Source organism: Rhinolophus sinicus, chromosome X (genome assembly GCF_036562045.2).
Source record: "Rhinolophus sinicus isolate RSC01 chromosome X, ASM3656204v1, whole genome shotgun sequence".
Lineage (NCBI taxonomy): Eukaryota > Metazoa > Chordata > Mammalia > Chiroptera > Rhinolophidae > Rhinolophus > Rhinolophus sinicus.
The window spans coordinates 97,615,536-97,635,711 of NC_133768.1; the positions used below are offsets into that span (position 1 = coordinate 97,615,536).

At 38.1% G+C, this 20,176-nt stretch overlaps 1 protein-coding gene across 2 annotated transcripts in view; it reads left to right on the top strand.

The window, feature by feature from the left end:
- The first annotated feature begins 545 nt into the window (after positions 1-545).
- SLC9A6 (solute carrier family 9 member A6) overlaps positions 546-20,176 on the top strand; it is a 50,501-nt gene continuing 30,870 nt past the window's right edge. For both annotated transcript variants that reach the window (XM_019714667.2, XM_019714669.2), the window contains exons 1-6: positions 546-904; positions 10,107-10,306; positions 11,687-11,764; positions 12,046-12,122; positions 12,612-12,724; positions 14,985-15,090. In XM_019714667.2, the coding sequence (XP_019570226.2) occupies positions 571-904; positions 10,107-10,306; positions 11,687-11,764; positions 12,046-12,122; positions 12,612-12,724; positions 14,985-15,090 (908 nt within the window). In that variant the 5' untranslated portion in view covers positions 546-570. The remainder of the gene's footprint in view (positions 905-10,106; positions 10,307-11,686; positions 11,765-12,045; positions 12,123-12,611; positions 12,725-14,984; positions 15,091-20,176) is intronic.

Sequence of the window (20,176 nt, forward strand, 5' to 3'; positions counted from 1 at the left end):
TAAAGAAAACTGAACATAGCCACATGCATAATCCTTGCCTGAGTCCATTTAATGAACTACTACAGTGTTGTTTTTTCCCCATGAGGACGAACAAGGAGAATCCGATTTCAATTACAGACATGGAAATTTAGGCCACTCCCAAGGGGACAACTTCTTATCCTGTTAAGAGACCCTGGGGGTCAATATTGAGATGGGTTATGAAAGATGGATTCCCCTGAGAGCTCCAAGAATAGGATCAAAGTAGACCTAGCGCAATCTGCAGCTGCTTGATTACACTGAACTGAGGTTCCTTTTCCAGAAGGCAGTGGGTTATATTTGATGGCCTTTCATTTCCTAGCAGCGCCTGAGTGTGTGGGTCAGGTGCTGGGGGTAGCTGGAGCGGAGGAGGACAGAAGGGTGAAGGAACCCAGCAGAACGAGCTGGCAGTCTCGCGGCCCCTTTAAGAGCGGCAACGGCGGCGCGCGCTCGGCCGTCTTCCCCAGGGCCCCGCCCCCTTCCCGTGATCCCTCGGGGAGTGGTCCGACCGCGGGCGGCGGCGGGTGAGGAGCGGGGTGGGGGGCGGGAGGAGTCATGGCTCGGCGCGGCTGGCTGCGGGCGCCCCTCCGCCGCGGTGTCGGCGGCGGCGGCGGCGGCCCCCGGGCCCGCTGGCTCACGCGGCCGCTCTGGTTGCTCCTCGCAGTGGGCGTCTTTGGCTGGGCCGGGGCTTCAGACGGCGCTGGCGGAGCAGCGAGAGCCATGGACGAGGAGATCGTGTCCGAGAAGCAAGCTGAGGAGAGCCACCGGCAGGACAGCGCCAACCTGCTCATCTTTATCCTGCTGCTCACCCTCACCATTCTCACGATCTGGCTCTTCAAGCACCGCCGGGCCCGCTTCCTGCACGAAACCGGCCTGGCTATGATTTATGGCAAGTGCCTCACCCCCACGTCCGCCCCTGGCGCTCCCCCTTCCTCTGCCCGCCCGCTGCTTCGCCTCCTCTCCTGGCCCTGCTCAGCCTACGTTGGATTCCCCTTCTGATTTCTTCCATTTTCTGTCTCTCCCTCCCCCCACCTCCTTTTCTCTGCCTCGCTCCCATTTTTTTCTGCTACGCCCCCCGTTTCTCTGCCTCGCCCCATTTTCTCAGCGTCGCCCCCATTTTTCCTGCCTCGCACCCCCCCTTTCCTCTGCCTGCCCGCACCTTTTTTTTTTCCCTTGGGCCCCACCCCCTTTTTTCTTCCGCACCCCCCTGCTTCTGCCTCCTAAGCTTGGGACCCGGGATTGAGGATCGGAAGGGAGTGGGTGCGGTGTCTCGGATTGGGCTGGGGACTGGGGGAGGGGAACACAGCCTAGCGATCCATTTCTCTGGGATGTCAGTTTGTTTAGGGTCCATTGAAGCTGCAGTAGTATCTTTACTCTTCGGAACCTGGCGTTCTTTTGGAACCGGAGTCCACCTTTACCCATCACCCAGTTCTTGCTACGCCCTGTCCTTTCGAGGTAGAGAATGAAGACCTTACTCCCGTTTAGCCCAAGTAAAAACCCCAATGCGAAAGAAGCTAAAGAGGGTTTAGACATTGTTTAATGACGTTCTGATGTATTGTACTATGTTTGTAATATCTGATATGCATATGTAGGGTCGACCCTTCCAATTCAGGCGTACAGAGGCGAGGACACGGAAGAGTTAAAGACCTTCCAAGCAGTGTGTTGTACTATACCGTGATCAGCAAGGTCCGGCCAAGCAGTAATTAAGAGCCCCACGCATATGCAGTGTGACTTGCTGGTGGCATAAAGTTATTCTTGGGTCTTGGTGTGCTTTTTTTTTTTTTTTTTTTTTTTTTTGAGGTTATTTATTTATTTACTTATTTCTATTTTTTGGTCATGAGGCGAGACGGGCAAATAAAACCATGGGCTCCAGAGGCATTTTGGCCTGTGCTGGGGCCTCATGAGAGGAAAAGATGCGTGTTGTTGACTGTCTTAGTCTAAGATGCCTGTGAGGGTATATATGACTGAAGAGATGCAGGCAAACGGTCTTTTCTGTGCAGTACATGGGTGAAAATTATCTTCATTTGAAACAGGCTTAAACTGATGAGCTTGTTGAGCTTTGTTTCTCAGACTTGCAGATAGGTAGAAGAAGCCTTGGCACAAAAAGACATTTCCCCATGCACCACCTCCACCCCTCTCCAGTAAATACAGACTTCTGGAATGTGCATCTCAAGGGTAGCAAGGAAAGGCATTTGTGTGCATCAGGAAAATACATGAACTTGGGCTTATTTTTCATTTTTAAGGTAATTACATCCTAAGCCTCTCTGCTCCTAGGATTCTTAGTTTTTAGACATATTAGATGGTTTTCATATTTCTTTTTTTTTTACATTTGACTTGCAGCACTCCTTAAGCTAAATTGGCCAGATAAGCTATGCATCTCTATATAATTTCTCCAGATAAGACTGTGTGGTGTATTTACTGTCTTCAACAAACATGTGCTAATCAGCTTACTACGTATTATGCCCAGAAAATACAAAGAAATATAAGATTCCTCCTCTGAGGAACTTAACCTTTTTGGGTAGACAGGTTGTGTAAAGAAAATAATGGCCTCTTAAATTTGGTTAAATGCCAAATGAGTATTATGGTGTTAAAATAAGGAACCAATCACAGAAACCTCTTTCCTATAGAGAGAGTATGATGTAGTGGTAAAAGGTACAAAGAGGTCTGCAAATGGCCAGATGGTAAATATTGTCAACTTTGTGGGTCACCTAGGTCTCTGTGTCTCTTGCATTTTCTTCTTTGTTTTGTTTTTTTCTTTTTACAACCCTTTAAGAACATAAAAATGGTTCTTAGCTCTTGGGTCATATACAAACAGACTTCCACCGTCATTTGCCAACCCCCACTTTAGAGTCAGATCTGGGTTCCTGTGCCACTGTCCCAATAGCTCTGTGTGATCTTAGGCAAGTGCCTTACTCTCTTACACTGTCATCTATAACTTGGGAACAATGATAGTAGGGTTATTGTGAGGTACAAATGTTTTTAGCTTAGTACCTGACTCCTAAGTAAATGCTCAGTAAATGATAACTGTGATACTGTTTTTGCTGTTGTAATAACTGCATTTTCTCAGGTTAGGCTCAGAACAATTTTCTTTAAATTGCTCAGTCTTATAAGTTAAGAGGCAAACAGTATTTAAAAACAAAAATCAAATAGAGACTTGGAATTGCCGTGAAAATATTTGCTCTTTGGTAGTTGATATCATTAACCTCATCTACCTCTTGGGCTGAAGTCAAAAAGTGGGATTAGTGATTGCATTTCCTGATGTTTCTAAGTTAATAAAAAGTGATGGGGTACCTTGGTGTTAGTATTTTGTGAAGGAAAAACAAGGGTATCTCTTGTGGAATATAAAGTGGAAGAGCGGTTGATTTGCCACAACTTGGCATTCTTTAGACTATCCCATTTTCTTAGTTTGTGTAGTGGGGGCTGTGGACAGACAGCCTCCTAACTCCCAAGTCCAGTCTGAAAATAGATGGGATTGGGTCAAAGTAGGTTCAGTGCCATGGAAATTGATGTTTTCTAATCCTAATTACTGTCTGCCATTTACCTTTTCTTACAACTCTTATACCATTGTGGCTATTATGGTAATGTATGATTTTAAGACTTTTATTTTCAGCTTGACTTCCAGATGAAAAGGTTTCTTGCTCTGAGAATGTACAGACGTCCAAGATTCAGCCCACTGATGATTTTATTTCTGTGATGTTCATTTAGCTACCTAAATCCTGGAAAGAATGCTATTTAGAAATAAGCCTCTCATTTATCTTTTTGAGAAGCAAGGGTGGAAAAAAAATATATATATTAAATTGCCAATGTGGTCAGTTTCTACAATGTCAGAGCACCCAAGCAATCTGTTCATTGGCTAGCTTGCGTAAGAAACGTAAAGGTGAGTTGCTGGTAGTAAAAATTGTTAGGGTAGTTAAGTCTGAATAGTGCTCACTCACTGCAGTGTGCTTACAGATGGTCTAAAAAGCAAGATGGGGAGGAAATATTTGTTTTGCCTTAAATTTTCAGCATCTGGAGTCCTAGACTTAACTAATGTGATTCATCAATAAGTATTTATTAAGTGCCTTTGATGTATGAGCGATGGGAAATACAGATGTGAGTCATCATCCCTGCCCACAAAGCACTTACGATCTAGTGACTTAATAGGTAATGTTTATTGAGTATTACAATGTGTTAGACACTGCTAGGCGCTCTACAAGTATCACTTCATTTAAACCTCATAACTACTCTGTGAAATAGGTACTATTATCTTGCCCGTTTTACCGATGAGGAAATCAGGGCACAGAAAGTTTCAATGACCTGCCTGACATCACATAACTTGGAATTAGTGATCCAGGATTCAAACCCTGTCAGTCTGGCTCAAAAGCCCCATTCTCTTAACCCCTAACTATATATCGCCTCATGTTGAAATGGTAAAACTTAACCAGGAAGACAAAACAGGTTGGTATTATCATCAACTACTTTTGAGGAAACTGAGGTTCATTGAGAGGATTTTTAACCTGAGGTCACAGACTAGAACTTGATGGAGCCAGAATTCATACATCTATCTGAGTTCCAAACTTGTGCTTTTACTCCTTCACCATACTATATACTAAATGCCGTAACATAACACATGTAGGGAGATAATACTTAAAAGTTGCAGGGGTTTTGGACTGGATTGTGAGGGAGGGCTATGAGAGAATGGAGACCTAAACCACCGGAGAAGAAGTTAGTGCTGATGTAAGAGCAAAGAGATGATTAGGAAATTATAGAGTCAGTCTGGAAATAGAAAACCCAGATTTCAATCCTGTCTTTGTCACTTAATGCCCAATAATGTTGGGCAAGTCATTCATTCCCATGTTGTAGATGAGGAAATAATGACTGAGAAATTTATAATAGTATCTATTTCATAAGGTTATGATGATAAAATAACATATGCATAAACAATTGGGATGGAGATTGGTTCAAAGTCCCAGGTGAAAGGATTCCGTTTGGAAAACAGGTTGATCTTTCCTGAGGGGAGCTCAAGAGAAATGAGCTCATATTGAGATGGAGAGGCTTGGAATTGAGGCAGCTTGTATCAGATGGCCTCCAGCTTCTCAGAAATATAGTCAATGAGATTGAGGACTGGAGAAGAGCGTAAAGGTTGGAGGCGCTGTAGGAGACAAAGAGATGATTAAGTACGTGTAAAACTACCATGTTTCCCCGAAAATAAGACCTAGTTAGACCATCAGATCTAATGTGTCTTTTTTTTAAAAAGATTTTATTGGGGAAGGGGAACACGACTTTATTGGGGAACAGTGTGTACTTCCAGGACTTTTTTCCAAGTCAAGTTGTTATCCTTTCAGGCTTAGTTGTGGAGGGCGCAGCTCAGCTCCAGGTCCAGTCGCCATTACTAGTTGCAGAGGGTGCAGCCCACCATCCCTTGTGGGACTCAAGGAATCGAACTGGCAACCTTGTGGTTGAGAGCCCGTGCTCCAACCCACTGAGCCATCCGGGAGGCAGCTCAGCTCAAGGTGCCATGTTCAATGTTCTTAGTTGCAGGGGACAGAGCCCACCATCCCTTGCGGGACTCGAGGAATCGAACTGGCAACCTTGTGGTTGAGAGCCCACGGGCCCATGTGGGAATCGAGCCAGCAGCCTTCAGAGTTAGGAGCACGGAGCTCTAACCGCCTGAGGCACTGGGCCGGCCCCTAATGCGTCTTTTTAAAAATTAATATAAGACCCGGTCTTATTTTAATATAATATAAGACCCGGTCTGTAATATATAATTAACATAATATAATATTATAATATAAGACCGGGTCTTATATTAATTTTTGCTGCAAAAGATGCATTAGAGCTGATGGTCCGGCTAGGTCTTATTTTCGGGGAAACATGGCAACTTGATGTCAGCAAAAGCTTTGACTCTTTTGGCTATCTTGAAGTTGGATAAGCTTTTAAGACAGACTCTAACAGCATGATATACATACACAGATATATGTGCACACACATACAGAGGGTGCCAAAAAGAGGGTCCCCAAAAAATGTATATACATTTTAAGAAAGGCAAAAACTATATTAAAATTATGCTAATGGTAACCACTTTGAGCGCCTCTTGTAATTGCAGAAGTCAAACATGACTTGTATTCATCTTTTGTTATCGGTATATATTGAGTATTAAATTTTAATACAGTTTTTTTCATTTCTTAAAATGTGTATACATTTTTGGTCACCCTCTGTGTATACATAAATATAGTATATATGTATATATATATATATATATATATATATATATATATGTATATTTCTCACATACTTTTCAATATGTAGAAATGTTATCAATTTTAACCACACTCAATACCCCCATGTTGTTCCTTCCATATTTTTGACTATCAGAGGCTTGTAGTGTGATAAGCTGGAAGTATGGGCTGAAATCCATTAGAAAACCAATTTCTACTAACTATAAAACTCATATACAGTGGTGTGGCCTTGGGTGACACTGAGTTCTTTGTCCCCAGGAGGCTTTCCAGCACAAGAGGGTCGGGAATATGTCGGCGGGGTGGGACCTCTCTGTTTTGTGAAAGAAAGCCCTTTATGGTTGTATTCTTTGTTACCCGTTAGTGGTCATTTTGAATTTCATGATATCAGTGTTTTTTGTGCCTCTGCCTGTGTAGGAGGCTAGAAGTTTCTGCCTTGTCCCCTTAACCAAATTCTCTTTTTGTGTACGTCTGTTCTTTACTGAGAATTGCTGTAATACCATGATTAGGATTTGACCTTTCACAGAACCCAAATTAATTTGATTGAAACAAATACCGATTTTTCAGATGCCTGATGCTGTAATAAAAGGATCTTGATTTTTTCCAACCTAAGTAATGATTCTCCTTTTGATGTTTTAACTGCCATGGTGTATGTCTCAAATTTGTCCAATTGCCGAGCCCTCCTCAGGGTACCCAGAAATGTTTCAGCATCAGTTTGGGGTACAGTAGAACCAGTGAGCACTGTTCCTTACACAGTTTGGCTTGGGGATGTGGGGAGAATTTTTGCTGCTGTTATTGATGTTTGTATTAGCTTAACTGTGATTTCTGCACATATATAAGGGGACAACTTTTACTGAGCCTCTTAATTAGGAGCTCTTATGGGGTAGTAGAGAAAACAGCTGTTACTACCCTTTTTCCCCGAAAATAAGACCTAGCTGGACAATCAGCTCTAATGTGTCTTTTGGAGCAAATATTAATATAAGACCCAGTATTATATTATACCCGGTCTTATAGTAAAATAAGATCGGGTCTTATATTAATTTTTGCTCCAAAAGACACATTAGAGCTGATTGTCTGGCTAGGTCTTACTTCAGGGGAAACACTGTACGTCATATAGGCACAATGACCAGATCTATAGCCTTTTCTCTTTCAAGTTATGTTTATCAAACACAATTGATACCCAGCTGTCACTTTTTAATTTTGTTTTGTTGTAGGTGAGATATTTTCAAAGTGTATCTTTCATTTATTTTAAATATGAACCTTTGTTAAAAGATTTTTAAAAGTTGATGTGATTGTGCTGTTCATCAGTTAATCATTGCTGCTCACTTTAAAAACATGTGTGATTATACGGTGACTAAAAGTCATCCCCACTCCCTTCCCGCTTCCTGACCAACTGCTGCTCTTAAACTCCTTGTCTCTGTTTCATCACTTCCCACACTGGTTTGGCTTCTGCCCCCACTGTTCCGCTGACACTGCTCTTACCGAAGTCACCTAGGACCTCCGTGTGGCCCACCCCAATGGACTTAATGTCTGTCTTCCTTGACATTAACTCTGCTGGAGTATTTGCTAGTGTTCACTTGTTCCTCTTTTCCTCTTATTCCTGTGGCATTTCCTTTGTAGACTCTTTCATCAGCTCCTCCTCCTCTACCAGCCCCTTCGTGTTGGCTGTTAAATGTTGGACTAAAACCCCAGTCCTATATCTGTCGTCCTCTTCCCATGTTATCTGCTCCCCAGGTAGTCTCATCTGCACCTGACTCAGCCACCTTCTGACTGCCTAGTGTGTGTCTCCAGCTGAGACACCCTCCCCCTTCCTTGAGCTCCAGATCCCACATACTCCACGGTGCATGTGTCATGGGTGCGTCCAACTCAGTGTGTCCCAAACTGAGCTGCAGATCTGTTCCCTGTCTCACTGAATGGTCCTGCTGTCCACCTGGTTGCTCAGGCCAGCTTACCTGCCTAGGTCCCAGGGCATTTTAGGCTCCTCTTAGTCTTTCATCTCCCTTCCTCCCAGTCTTCTTAGTTACTAAATCCTTCTAAAGGATAATACCTTCTAAAAATCTCTATCTCCCTGTGTCTACTCTCTTAAATTAGGCCCGAAACTCTTAGTGCCTGAATGACTGCAGTGGCCTTCTATCTGCCCTTTTCAAGCCTCTTCAGTCTAGATCTGTCTTTCTAAAGTAGAAATCTGATGTCAAGCCCCTGCTTATAACCCTTCTATGACTTCTTTTTGCTTTTGGGATAAAGTCTAACTCCCTTTCTCAACATGCAAGGTCTTTTATGATTTAGCTCCTGCCGACCTTTTGCACTTCTACTCTTGTCACTTTATACCCCAGCCATGCCAAACTCCGTGTAATTCCCTTAATGGGTTGTGTTCTCTCACTCTTCTTTTACTGGATATGTACTACTATTCCTCCTACCTGGAAAACCTTTTACTTTGTTACCTGCTTAGGTGACACCTCTGGAAAGACTTCCCTAATGTCCCACTCCCTTAGGCTTACTTAGGTACCTCTTTTCTGTTTTTAGAACACCTGTATACATATATATCATGTTATAATTGTTTATTTGATCTGAGAGCTACTTGAAAGAGGATACTTGTTTTCAACTCTGAACTCTAGGGGCCTACTTAGCGTAGTGCTCCATTCACATATATTAAAAGAATGGCTGGCTAGTTAGAGTGAAAGTAGACAGGAAGGTAAAATGTAACTAATGGGAGTATCTGTGCATCTTGGAGTTAAGGAGAAGTTCCAGAAGTTTGAGTTTAATTTGCAGTTGAGGTATAGCTATACAATGGAATATTATTTGACCAAAAAAAGGAATTAAGTTCTGATTCATGCTACAACGTGGATAAACCTTGAAAACATTATGCTGAGTGAAAGAAGTCAGACATAAAAGGTCACATATTGTAGGATTCTATTTATATGAAATGTTCAGAATAAGCAAAACTATATATAGAGAAAGTAGATTAGTGGTTGTCAGGGGCTGGGAGTTGAGGTGGGGGAAAGAGTGACTGCTAATAGATTTGGGGTTTCTTTTTGGAGCAATGAAAATTTTGGAATTAGATAGTAGTGATCAGTATGCAGCTATGTGAATATACTAAAAGCCACTGAATTATACAGTTTAAAAGGGTACACTTGGTGGTATGTGAATTATATCTCAATAAAGCTGTTAGTAAACAGTTTGGTCAATATGGGTTTATAGTACTTAGAACATTATACATATTTGAATATCATTATGAGGATCCAGGTAAAATTATGGCAAAGTACTGATATTATAGTTCCAGAATCAAGACTTCTATTCCATGTTTTGATTTTGAAGCATATATTTTAAATTAAAATCTGACCTTTTCAGCGTAGAAGAGCTCAATTCATCTACAAATATTGTTGACTTTCTAATTTGTTAAATGTGTATTATTTGGCCAGCCATGTGTTTTAGGAATAACTTGAGACATGTGTGTGTTTAACAGTCTTGTGAATTGATGAATGGAGGTGGTAAACACATTTCTAACATGATTACACTGTCAGGTTGGGACACATTGGAGCATGTTCTGTGTACAGATGATTTGAAGGTATTTTCTCATTTTGTTACCGTCCTAATCATTTATTCATATCTTGATCTAGAAATGCAATGATATGTGTTGTTACCCTAGGGAATATTTTTTCTCTCCTGTCTCACTAGATTATATGAATATTGGACTCTTAGATTTGTGAATTTAATAATCCTTTAAAATGTAACTGCATTCTGTATAAAAATTGATTCTGAACCACAGGGGGCTATCATAAGAGATTTTCTGTTACCAACCCAAAGGTATGTGTGGGGTACAAAAGAAGTAATTTCTGTCCAAAAGAAGAGCTAATATTGTTCTTTTATTATTCCTAGGTCTTTTGGTGGGCCTTGTGCTTCGATATGGCATCCATGTTCCAAGCGATGTAAATAATGTGACCCTGAGCTGTGAAGTGCAGTCAAGCCCGACTACCTTATTGGTCAATGTTAGTGGAAAATTTTATGAGTATACGCTGAAAGGAGAGATTAGTTCACATGAACTCAATAACGTTCAGGATAATGAAATGCTTAGAAAGGTAAGTTCTTAGTTAACGGAAGTCTTTGGATTTTTTTTTTTTTAATATATAACTAGCAGCAAAATGATTCAGGAGAAAAAGTAAATAACGAATTTTTAATGATACTTAAAAATAATTAGTCTTTTAAATGGAGTAAAACCTCACCAAATGTAATGTTAAGGAAATGGACATGTCTGTACATTTCGTTTTCTGACTGAGGCTAAGTACTATAACCCTTTTAGTTTCACTCTGTGATATTTGCAGTTGTAATAAATGGTGACCAGTATTGAGTTAAGCATAATTTATGAGTGTTTCTTTCAATTTGCAGCTGGTCCTTAGAGTTTTATAGTACTTCAGCACATTGAGTTTATTTGATAATACCTAAAATATTCTATTAATATTTCTTTGAATTCTTTCTTGCCTTGATGGTATTCTGTACCGAGGACAATTTAATCTTTCTTTGATTCATAATCTGGCACAGCTTCAGGGGCTCAGTCTGAGTACCAATTATTGTACCATGCTGTATGTAAAACTTTGTGTAGGAGGTTGGCTTGCAGTCTTACCAGCTCCCAGACATTGTTGGAGCTGCTTTCCCCTGTCTCCCTCGTAGTTTCTGTGCTGAAGGCTCTCAGGGTCTCTTTGTTTCCGCCCACCCTTGGCCATTTCCCTCCATTTCTGTCTTCTACATTGGCAGTGCTTGGCTTTTATAACTACTTGATTGTGTTCCTGGCCATCTTGAATGCTTTTTAAAATTTCATATGAACTTCAAGTTTACTTTGCAGCAAGAGTTCTTTCCACCTGTGGAAAATTCCAGTTCCTTAAAAGTTCTAGTAAATGAACTTTTAGCATGGGTATGTGTGTAGCTGCTTTGTGTTTATGTCAAATCCTACACTACTGCCTTACGAACAGAAAGAGGTGTCTGTATTATTCTAGGGAGTAAGTATTGAAAGAAATGGGCTGTCCGGACTAGAAATCTGAGTTGTGCAGAAACTTTTTACCATAATATTATATTATATACCTTTAGAGATGTTACGTGGGCAAGAAGAAGGACTGTTTCCTCTTGCCAACAATAATGTCGTATCCCACAATTTTATGTTACCAGTTTTGGGTCTCTTATTTAATGCAAAGATATGTTCATGCTGTCTCCTATTTTTAATATCATAGTATTTTAACACACTTTCTACAGATATGACTTAACTGGTTGTTCCAAATCTATCTCCTTGTTGTTTGGTTGAGAAGTAGAACAACAGCAAATCCTATATGAAACATTTTTCAGTTACCACTATAAGATTCTTACCTTTCACCAGTTTAACATTTCATCTTTTTTCCTTTTGATAACGTGATAATGTAATATGAGGTCTTCTAAGGGAATTCATCTAAAAGAATTCTTTATTTCAACAGGTTACTTTTGATCCGGAAGTATTTTTCAACATATTACTTCCTCCTATCATATTTTATGCAGGATATAGTCTAAAAAGAGTAAGTGCTTTTGTATTTCATATACTTTCAACAACCTGAAACCCCACGGGCTTTATCATCTTTGACACTTTTAGAAACAGGCAGTTCTTTCCAGGTTTCCCTTCCTTTTCCTCTCCTTATCCTTTTTAGATGCTGAAATTTATGCCTGTACAAAAATTCGCTCTTATTTCCTTTAATGAATAATGCATTTAATATTAGTTCAGCACAGTAGAATAGAAAACCTTTTCTTTTTCAAATAATTGGTAAGCATTCTAACACAGTGTAACCTTGTCTTTTGTCAGAGACATTTCTTTCGAAACCTTGGGTCTATTCTAGCATACGCTTTTCTTGGAACAGCAATTTCTTGTTTCGTAATTGGGTAAGTACTTGAAGTTTAAAACACTTTTTAGCCTTCAAATTATGGTTTTAAAATAATGCATATTTGATGTATGCAGTATTGTATTCCTGAATGTGTCAGTAAAATGCGTTCAACATAGAGAAGTCGTTTGAGTTTTCCTTAAGGCCAAGGTATTACCATATTTATAACTGAGATGAATTAAATTTGGGATTAGTCACAAAGTAGACACATCTTATTCTTACTGTATTCTTTTTTTTCCTTTCCTAGTCCCTTTTTTTTTGAAGAAAAAAAAAAGTTTATTGGGGTGACACTGGTTAGTAAAGTTATATAGGTTACGGAGAACAATTTTGAAATATATCGTCTATATATCACATCTTGTGTTCACCACCCAGAGTCAGTTCTCCTTCCATCACCATATATTTGATCCCATTTACCCTCATTATTCTTACTATATTCTGACTTCTTTAACAGTTGATGTTTTTCTAAAGTAGAAATATATTTATTGAACAGGTCAATAATGTACGGCTGTGTGACACTGATGAAAGTGACAGGACAACTTGCAGGAGATTTTTACTTTACAGATTGCCTGCTGTTTGGTGCCATCGTATCAGCAACTGACCCAGGTATGTTTTACATGAGAGTGGGGTTTAAGTACTTAAGGAACAGTGTTTTGCCAGCAAAGCACATGTGGGTAACTCTTCATCTGATGTGTAGATTTCAGGACTGGGTACTTCCCATAGTACTGTACTTTCCAGTTATAGAGGAAAAAATGAAATTCATGGTTCCTTTTGGTTTAAGCACACATTATTTTGTCTTTATTTTGTCTTTAACTTTATTACATTTGCCTGTTACTGGTTCATAATTTGATGCTGTTTAGATACATGCTATAAGGTATTTTCTTCAGAATTCTAGATTGGTCTCTATTTCTAGGGATTGGGTATAGGAGATGAACTAGATTAGTTAAAATGAGTGATAACAATATACTTCCTTTCAGGTTTCAAGAAAACCAGTTCCCTAAAAATCTTCTGTTTGCATTCAGCTATCTGCATTTAAGAGTAAGAAAAGAAGTGTTTAAATGATTGTTAGAAGGCAGTTGTGCTACTGCAAGTGTGACTTGGGTCACTGGTGGGCTTTCATATACAAGAAAGGATTGTTTTTCTAAAATTTGCCTTATTAATATAAAATGATTTGGGTATTAACAAAGCTGGAGAGTAAATTTAATTGTACTGAGTTAGGTCGTAGTTTTCCAAATATAGTATTGGTGGGCTTACAGATACATTCACATTAGGCATTTAGAGAATATATAGGCTGAAGAGAAAGGGATAGGAGCACAGACTGCAGTTTTTGAACTAAGGATTCGCGTTTTCTTTAACTAGACTTTAGCACTTGGTAAAGGTTTATTCTGTTGTACCTTTTGACCTTGTAAGTTAATTACCTTCTCTAATTGCCATCCAGCACAATTAAAGGTAGGATCCTAAGGTTATCTCTCAATTTCTGGGTTAACTCTGATAGCAGAGGGCATTATAGGAAGTAGGAAAAGATGTTTTACACGCGATAAGAAATGCTTTGAAAAGACCAGAAGACATTTTAGAGAGGCATTTGTGTAGTTTAGCATTTTTCAAACTGAAAATCAGATTGCTTCCTTAAAACCATCAAGACTACCCCACTGTTTTTTCAGATGCTCCTATTAGCAATGTGAAGACAGGATGGCTTTTGCAAGGAGCCCGTGATCTCTCTTTTCTGAGTCCTCTCACTAGAAGCAAGCTCCTTGACTGAAAGCCTATGAGAAATCTTAAGTCAATAGGACTGGCTACATTGCTTCAACCTTTTGGTTTTGTTTTGGTAGAAGTATTGCCTGAATGGCTCAAGCAAAAATCTTTTGCTTAGATAAAGTTGGGAAGTTATATCTCTTCTGAATTATAAAGGCATTTGCCTGTATAAGAATTCTTTTATTTTGCGATTGTTCACTTGATAGAAGGGTGAGCTATAGGTTCTCTTCAAAATTCTGCGGCATTGCTCATGCCCTCTTTTTCTCCTTCTCTTGGTAAGCTTTGGTATCAGCATATTCCAGATGAAATGCTTTGCAGTAGAAACTATATCTTTTAAATGTAAGTTTCCTGTTTTCTGGTTGGCATTTGAAGAGGCTCTCCCATCTCCGGTTATAATAATCTATTGTGTCTGTTTGGGTTTATTTAGTGAGCTGTATGTGACTCAGCAATTAAGGTTATAATGCAACTTCAATCTCATCTGCTTTTCTAAGAATTCTCATATAATTGTTTCCTAAAAGAAGGGTTTTGTTTTTTTCTTAAGCTGTAATAGCTTGATAGTTGGCTTCTTCTTAAGTTAAATATAGCAGCTGTAATTTGGTCATAAATTTTATCCCAACCAAAAACCAAACTTGTGTTTTCATTTCCTACTGTCTTTGCTAAACCAGTGTGCTTGACATTTGCAAGTCAAATAGAAGTAAGTTATAAGGCTCCAAGGAAAAAATGAAGTTTGCAGCAGGAAATGCTTTTCATAATATTCTTCTTCAAAGATGAATGATCACCTGGTCTGTAATAAATTCTGAATACATTCTTTATGGAAAAGAAAGGTACAAGACAAGATTATTAGCATTCACATGAAGAATATAGGCCAACTCAGTATTCCAAGGTTATTTTCAGCTGTTTGTAGGAGAAAGGAGATATTACCTGTACACATTTAGGGAAAAGAAAAATACATAAAATTACTGAATCTTTCATATGGTAAGAGAATGTTTATTTATTAAGATTGAATTTTGAGACAAAGAAATGAATTTCTAAATAACTATTATAATCATCTGTGGAGTGGAATATGTTATATTTGTAATGTCTAAATATTCCTCTGCCTCTTTCTACTTGCTAGTGACTGTTCTTGCCATATTCCACGAGCTTCAAGTTGATGTTGAACTCTATGCACTTCTTTTTGGTGAAAGTGTCCTCAATGATGCTGTTGCCATAGTGCTGTCTTCGTAAGTGTTTGTTTTCTTACTATATTTTGTATGTTGAATGTTAGGGTACTAGGAACTGAAAGTCACTTATTGAATGAGGTGTATTAGGAACTCAAACATTCAAAAGAATGAGGCATTCTTTTACTCTTGAAGAATTGCACACTTACGAATAACATGGAAAGTGCAGGGAAGAAAAAAGAAGGGAAAAATGTACTCCTAACACAGAAAGACAATTACTGTAAACATTCTAAGACATTTCCTTATATTCTTTTTTCTATGCATAGTATTTTTAAGTGATTGTTATTGTAGCATATAATTTTATATTCTGTTCTATCATAACATGAACATTTTGAATTAAAGTAAATTTTTTTAGGTAATATATTCACATCGTTCAAAACTCAGTGCTATATAGAAAGGTAAATGTTGAAAAGTCAGATTCCTACTCCTGTCCTCATCCACTTCTGCCCTTACTCCTGGCCTGTCCCTCCAGCTCCTTAGAGGTAACCATTTTTGTTAGTTTCTTGTGTATCCTAGTATTTCTTTATTCAAATGAAAGCACACATATAAATGAATATCCTTATTTGCCACTTCTTATTTTAAAAGTAGCATGCTATATGTGTTCTATACCTAGCTTTCTCTCACATAACTGTATTCTGGAGATCTTTCCATATCAAAACAGAGAGTTTTCTCATTCTTTGTTTGCAGCTACATAGTGTTCTACGTACTAGTACACTATGAACTGAACTATACCTTATTTAATCAGTCTCTTATTGTTGGAAACAATCCAAATAATGCTGCAGTGAATACATTTGTAATTTTGTTAGACATTGCTAAATTGCCCCCCAAAGGGGTTATACCATTTTGCACTTGAAACCACTGAATTATGGGAGTACCTATTTCTTCACAGCTTTGCCAACAGAATATTTGTCAGACTTCTGTAGTTTTGCTAATTTGATGATTGAGAAATATCTTATTGTAGTTTAATTCATATTTCTGTTATTTAACATAATCATTTCAGAAACTTTTAATTTTTAGAAGTGTTAATACTTTTTAAAGACAATTGAAATGAGCAATATTTTAATCTAATTATAAAGATTACTATACAAGTTAATAGAAGGTGTTTGCAGGTGAAAGAAGGGATCTCAACCTCTGAGGGGCTCAATCCTGCTGACCAACTCCTACTAAGCAAATATCTAACTCTGTTGCCTTTACTCCATGCCAGAACTTTCTATGAGGATAAAAAGTAAAAAGCCCTTCACATTTTCTCTTTAGTTTTATTTCTCTCCTTAATTTCTATTTTATTAATTATAAAAGAGTAATCAGTCACTGACTCTGGTTTGCGTAGCTTGGGTGCCCCCATTGTCTTACTGCCAAGTGAAAAATTATACTTTCTGAGATGTAACACTAATCTCTTAAATGTTGTATATAAAGAGATGCAAAAGGTCAAATCCTTTTTGTGAATGTGATGTATGTAAATTCCATCCCCTCTGTCATATCTATTGCCTGACTTTTTTTGTAGCTATCTACAACTAATGTAAATTTGATTTAAGAAATCAAGCCTAAAGGCTAGAACTAATATTGATACTGAACACATGTGACTTCAATGACAGTAGGTACAAAGTAAAAGCTTTATATTACTTAAAGGGAGGAAGAAATGGATAGTGTAGTTGTAACTCAGGTATTATAAAAAAAAATGAAGCTACAAAGATTGTTGAAGCTTTCAGCACATAGGAACATGTAAGATCACCAGTGCTATCAGATGAAAAGAAAAAAGTACAGGCAGTTACTTTTATCATCAATTCCCCATCCTAAATAATTATTCTGCTACTTATTCATCTTACTAATAAGTGTTCCTTCCTCATTGCCCTAATGGATGAAGAGTCAGAAAAATCTCTGTTCTGGTTCTATCTTAAACTGATGTGCCCTGTGCCTTAATTTTTCCATTGGTAAAGTAACTTACTTTCTGTAACTTCAAAAACAGTTAAGTAGTATTAAAGGAAAAATAACTCACTGAAAAATTTTGAGTTTGGGGGTATACATATTAGTGCTAGTGAAGGATAAATGTGTTAGAAAGAGAATGCCCTTCCCAAAACACTTCTCACAAAACACCATGCTCGTCTGTCTATTGCAGCCTTTCTCAAACGGGGTTCTGTGAGAGAAAAAGCCTTATAGAAAATGATTCGAGTGATTCTTTTCTAATTCTCCTAAGGATGGTGCATAGCTAGTATTATTCTAGATTCACAAGAGATGAGTTAACTCATTACATAGTTTGGTGGAACTCTAGTGGAGATGAGAAGGACTGCGTCTAGAGATTATCATATCAGGGAAATTATTAACTGTGTGTCTTAATGGAGGTGAGCAAATGAGTTCCTGCCCAAACAGCGAAGGGAAACCAGTTGTGTTGCTGGCTGTAGGAGGTTACTAGCTGGAGTGCTCAGTGATATGTTTATCATCATCTTTCATTTGCCTTTTAAAGTACATTAGGTAGAGCTAGTCTACTTTGTGTTGAGTTCTGTTAGTTTGATGATTCTCTAATGTATATACTCTATAGAAGTAGCCTTGCACAAAGCGGGGAACCCCAAACAGAAGTACTTCTGTTTGGCAATGAACAGGTTAAGGCAGCCCGTCTTGAAATTTATGTTGGAAGTTGTTTTTGTTTGTTTCTTGACCTGTTAGAGTACCATTTCCCCGAAAATAAGACTTAGCCAGACAATCAGCTCTAATGCGTCTTTTGGAGCAAAAATTAATATAAGACCCGGTCTTATTTTACTATAATATAAGACTGGGTGTGATATGATATGATATGATATGATATGATATGATATGATATGATATGATATGATTGATATGATATGATATGATATGATATCATACCAGGTCTTATATTAAGTTTTGCTCCAAAAGACATACTAGAGCTGATTGTCCGGCTAGGTCTTATTTTCGGGGAAATACGGTAGCAGTACTTTTTTGTTAATGTTAATACTTTTAATATGGTGAGAGGGTGGAGTTAAACTGATTCCCTTATACATCACTGTAGGAGGTAGATCTATCTGTACTGATACAGTGTAGTATATATATCTAGTTAGAGATAAAGCCTAAGCTTCACAGTATTCTGCTGAATGGATATATCATAATTAGCCTGGAGACCTAATTTCATACTAGTTTATAATATGTTTTTAGGGTCATTTACATTTTGTAAAAGAGGAAGTACAGTGAATAAACAAATATGACAGACCGTTTAAGTTTACTAGTTACCAGAGATATACATGTTAAAATATGTGGCCATTTTTACCGATTCTGTTAATAAGACAATTTTGTTAATGAAAGTAGTTACTGCTGGTAATGGTCTAGTGCAGTCCTTCTTAACTAGGGGCAATTTTGTCCCCCTGAGGGGAGATTTGGCAATGTCTTGGAACATTTTGGTTGTCATGAATGGGAGGAGATTGCTACTGGCATCTAGTGGGTAGAGGCCAGGGGAGCTGCTAAATATCCTTCAATACACAGGACAGCACCTACCATCCAACAAGTAAATTAGCTGGCCCCAAATACCAATGCCAGGATTGAGAAACCCTGGTATCATAAAACAAGATCACTTGTATGTTGGTGTTAACATTGAAATTGGTATTATGTACTATTCTATATTTTATTTTTTGTCATTATTTATGATAATGCAATTAATACATGTTTGTAACAAAATTCAAAGTATTTGGCTTAGAAAGTAGGAAATTCTTGAAATTTCAGCTCTTAGAAATAACCACTAGTAAGGTTTTCATCTAGACTTTTTCCTTTAGGATAGTAACATATATGTAAATATTAACAATTTTTAAGCTAAAAGGGAAGAGTACTATGCATACTGTCCTGTAACTTGCTTTTTTTACTTGGACATTGTACTATATTAATACCTATATTATCCCATTATAAGGATGCACTACAAACTTATATCTCCAGTGCCTTGTTGATTCATGTTTGGTGTTTTGTAATATTATTGTGAATAGCACTGCAGTGAACATACTTATATGTAAATCTCTGAATCCTTGAGATTATTTCTGCACATTTTTTAGAACTAGAATTTCTAAGTCAATGGATGTGATCACTAAAAAATTGAGAGATATAATCATATTTCTCTCCAAAACTGTAATACAGATCTATTTGAAAGCATTTGTGTAACATGTAAAAAGAGCCATAGGTATAGTAATACCCTATTTCTAGGAATGTAGCACAAAGAAATAGTCCAAAATTTGTAAAAAGCACAAATACAGAGGGTGCCAAAAAAGTGTATACAAATTTTAAGAAAGTAAAAACGATTAAATTTGTAATACTCAATATATACCAATAACAAAAGATGAATACAAGTCACGTTTGACTTCTGCAATTACAAGAGGTGCTCAAAGGGGTTACCATCAGCATCCAGACACTTCTGATTATAGTGAACTACTGCTTGAGCAATGTTGACCAAAGTGTCCACTTGTCTACATTTTCTGACACCCCCAGTATGTTCTTTCACACTGTTATTAATAGGAGCAAAAAAAAAAAAAAAAAAAGCAGCTTTTAAATGTGTAACAGTGGAGAAATGGTTAAATACATTGTTATGTCCATTTTTGAAGTCTGAAACACCATGGATAGAGAGACTATAATAATTCTTATGCCATAGTTGAAGCGGAATTCAAAAGCATATGTTTACTATGATTACAACTAAACATGAAAAAGAGGGGAAAGAAACACGGAAGGAAACTAAGATCTGTCAGAGTAGTGGAATGCTGGGGTGATCCCCCCCAAATTGCACATTGTATTACTTTCAGAATTTTTAAAAAAGTGGTCATAAAAAATGTTGCTGCCTCAAGATAAAATGTTGATTGATGTGGAAAAGATGAGTTAAGATTTCAATCCAGAGGCTAGTGTTTGACTAAAAAAGAAAACAAATCTCGCATTTGTTCTCAGCCCACATGCTTTTCATGTGTTCTCATGGATTTTAGTGATTAAAGCATAAAATAATGAATAGTGTGAATCTTGAATTTACATGAACTAATCTAGGGAAAGCAGTGTCAGGAGGCATGGTGTTAGATATTTTGTTCCAGGCAGCATTTTGAAGACTATTGCTAGGGAGAAA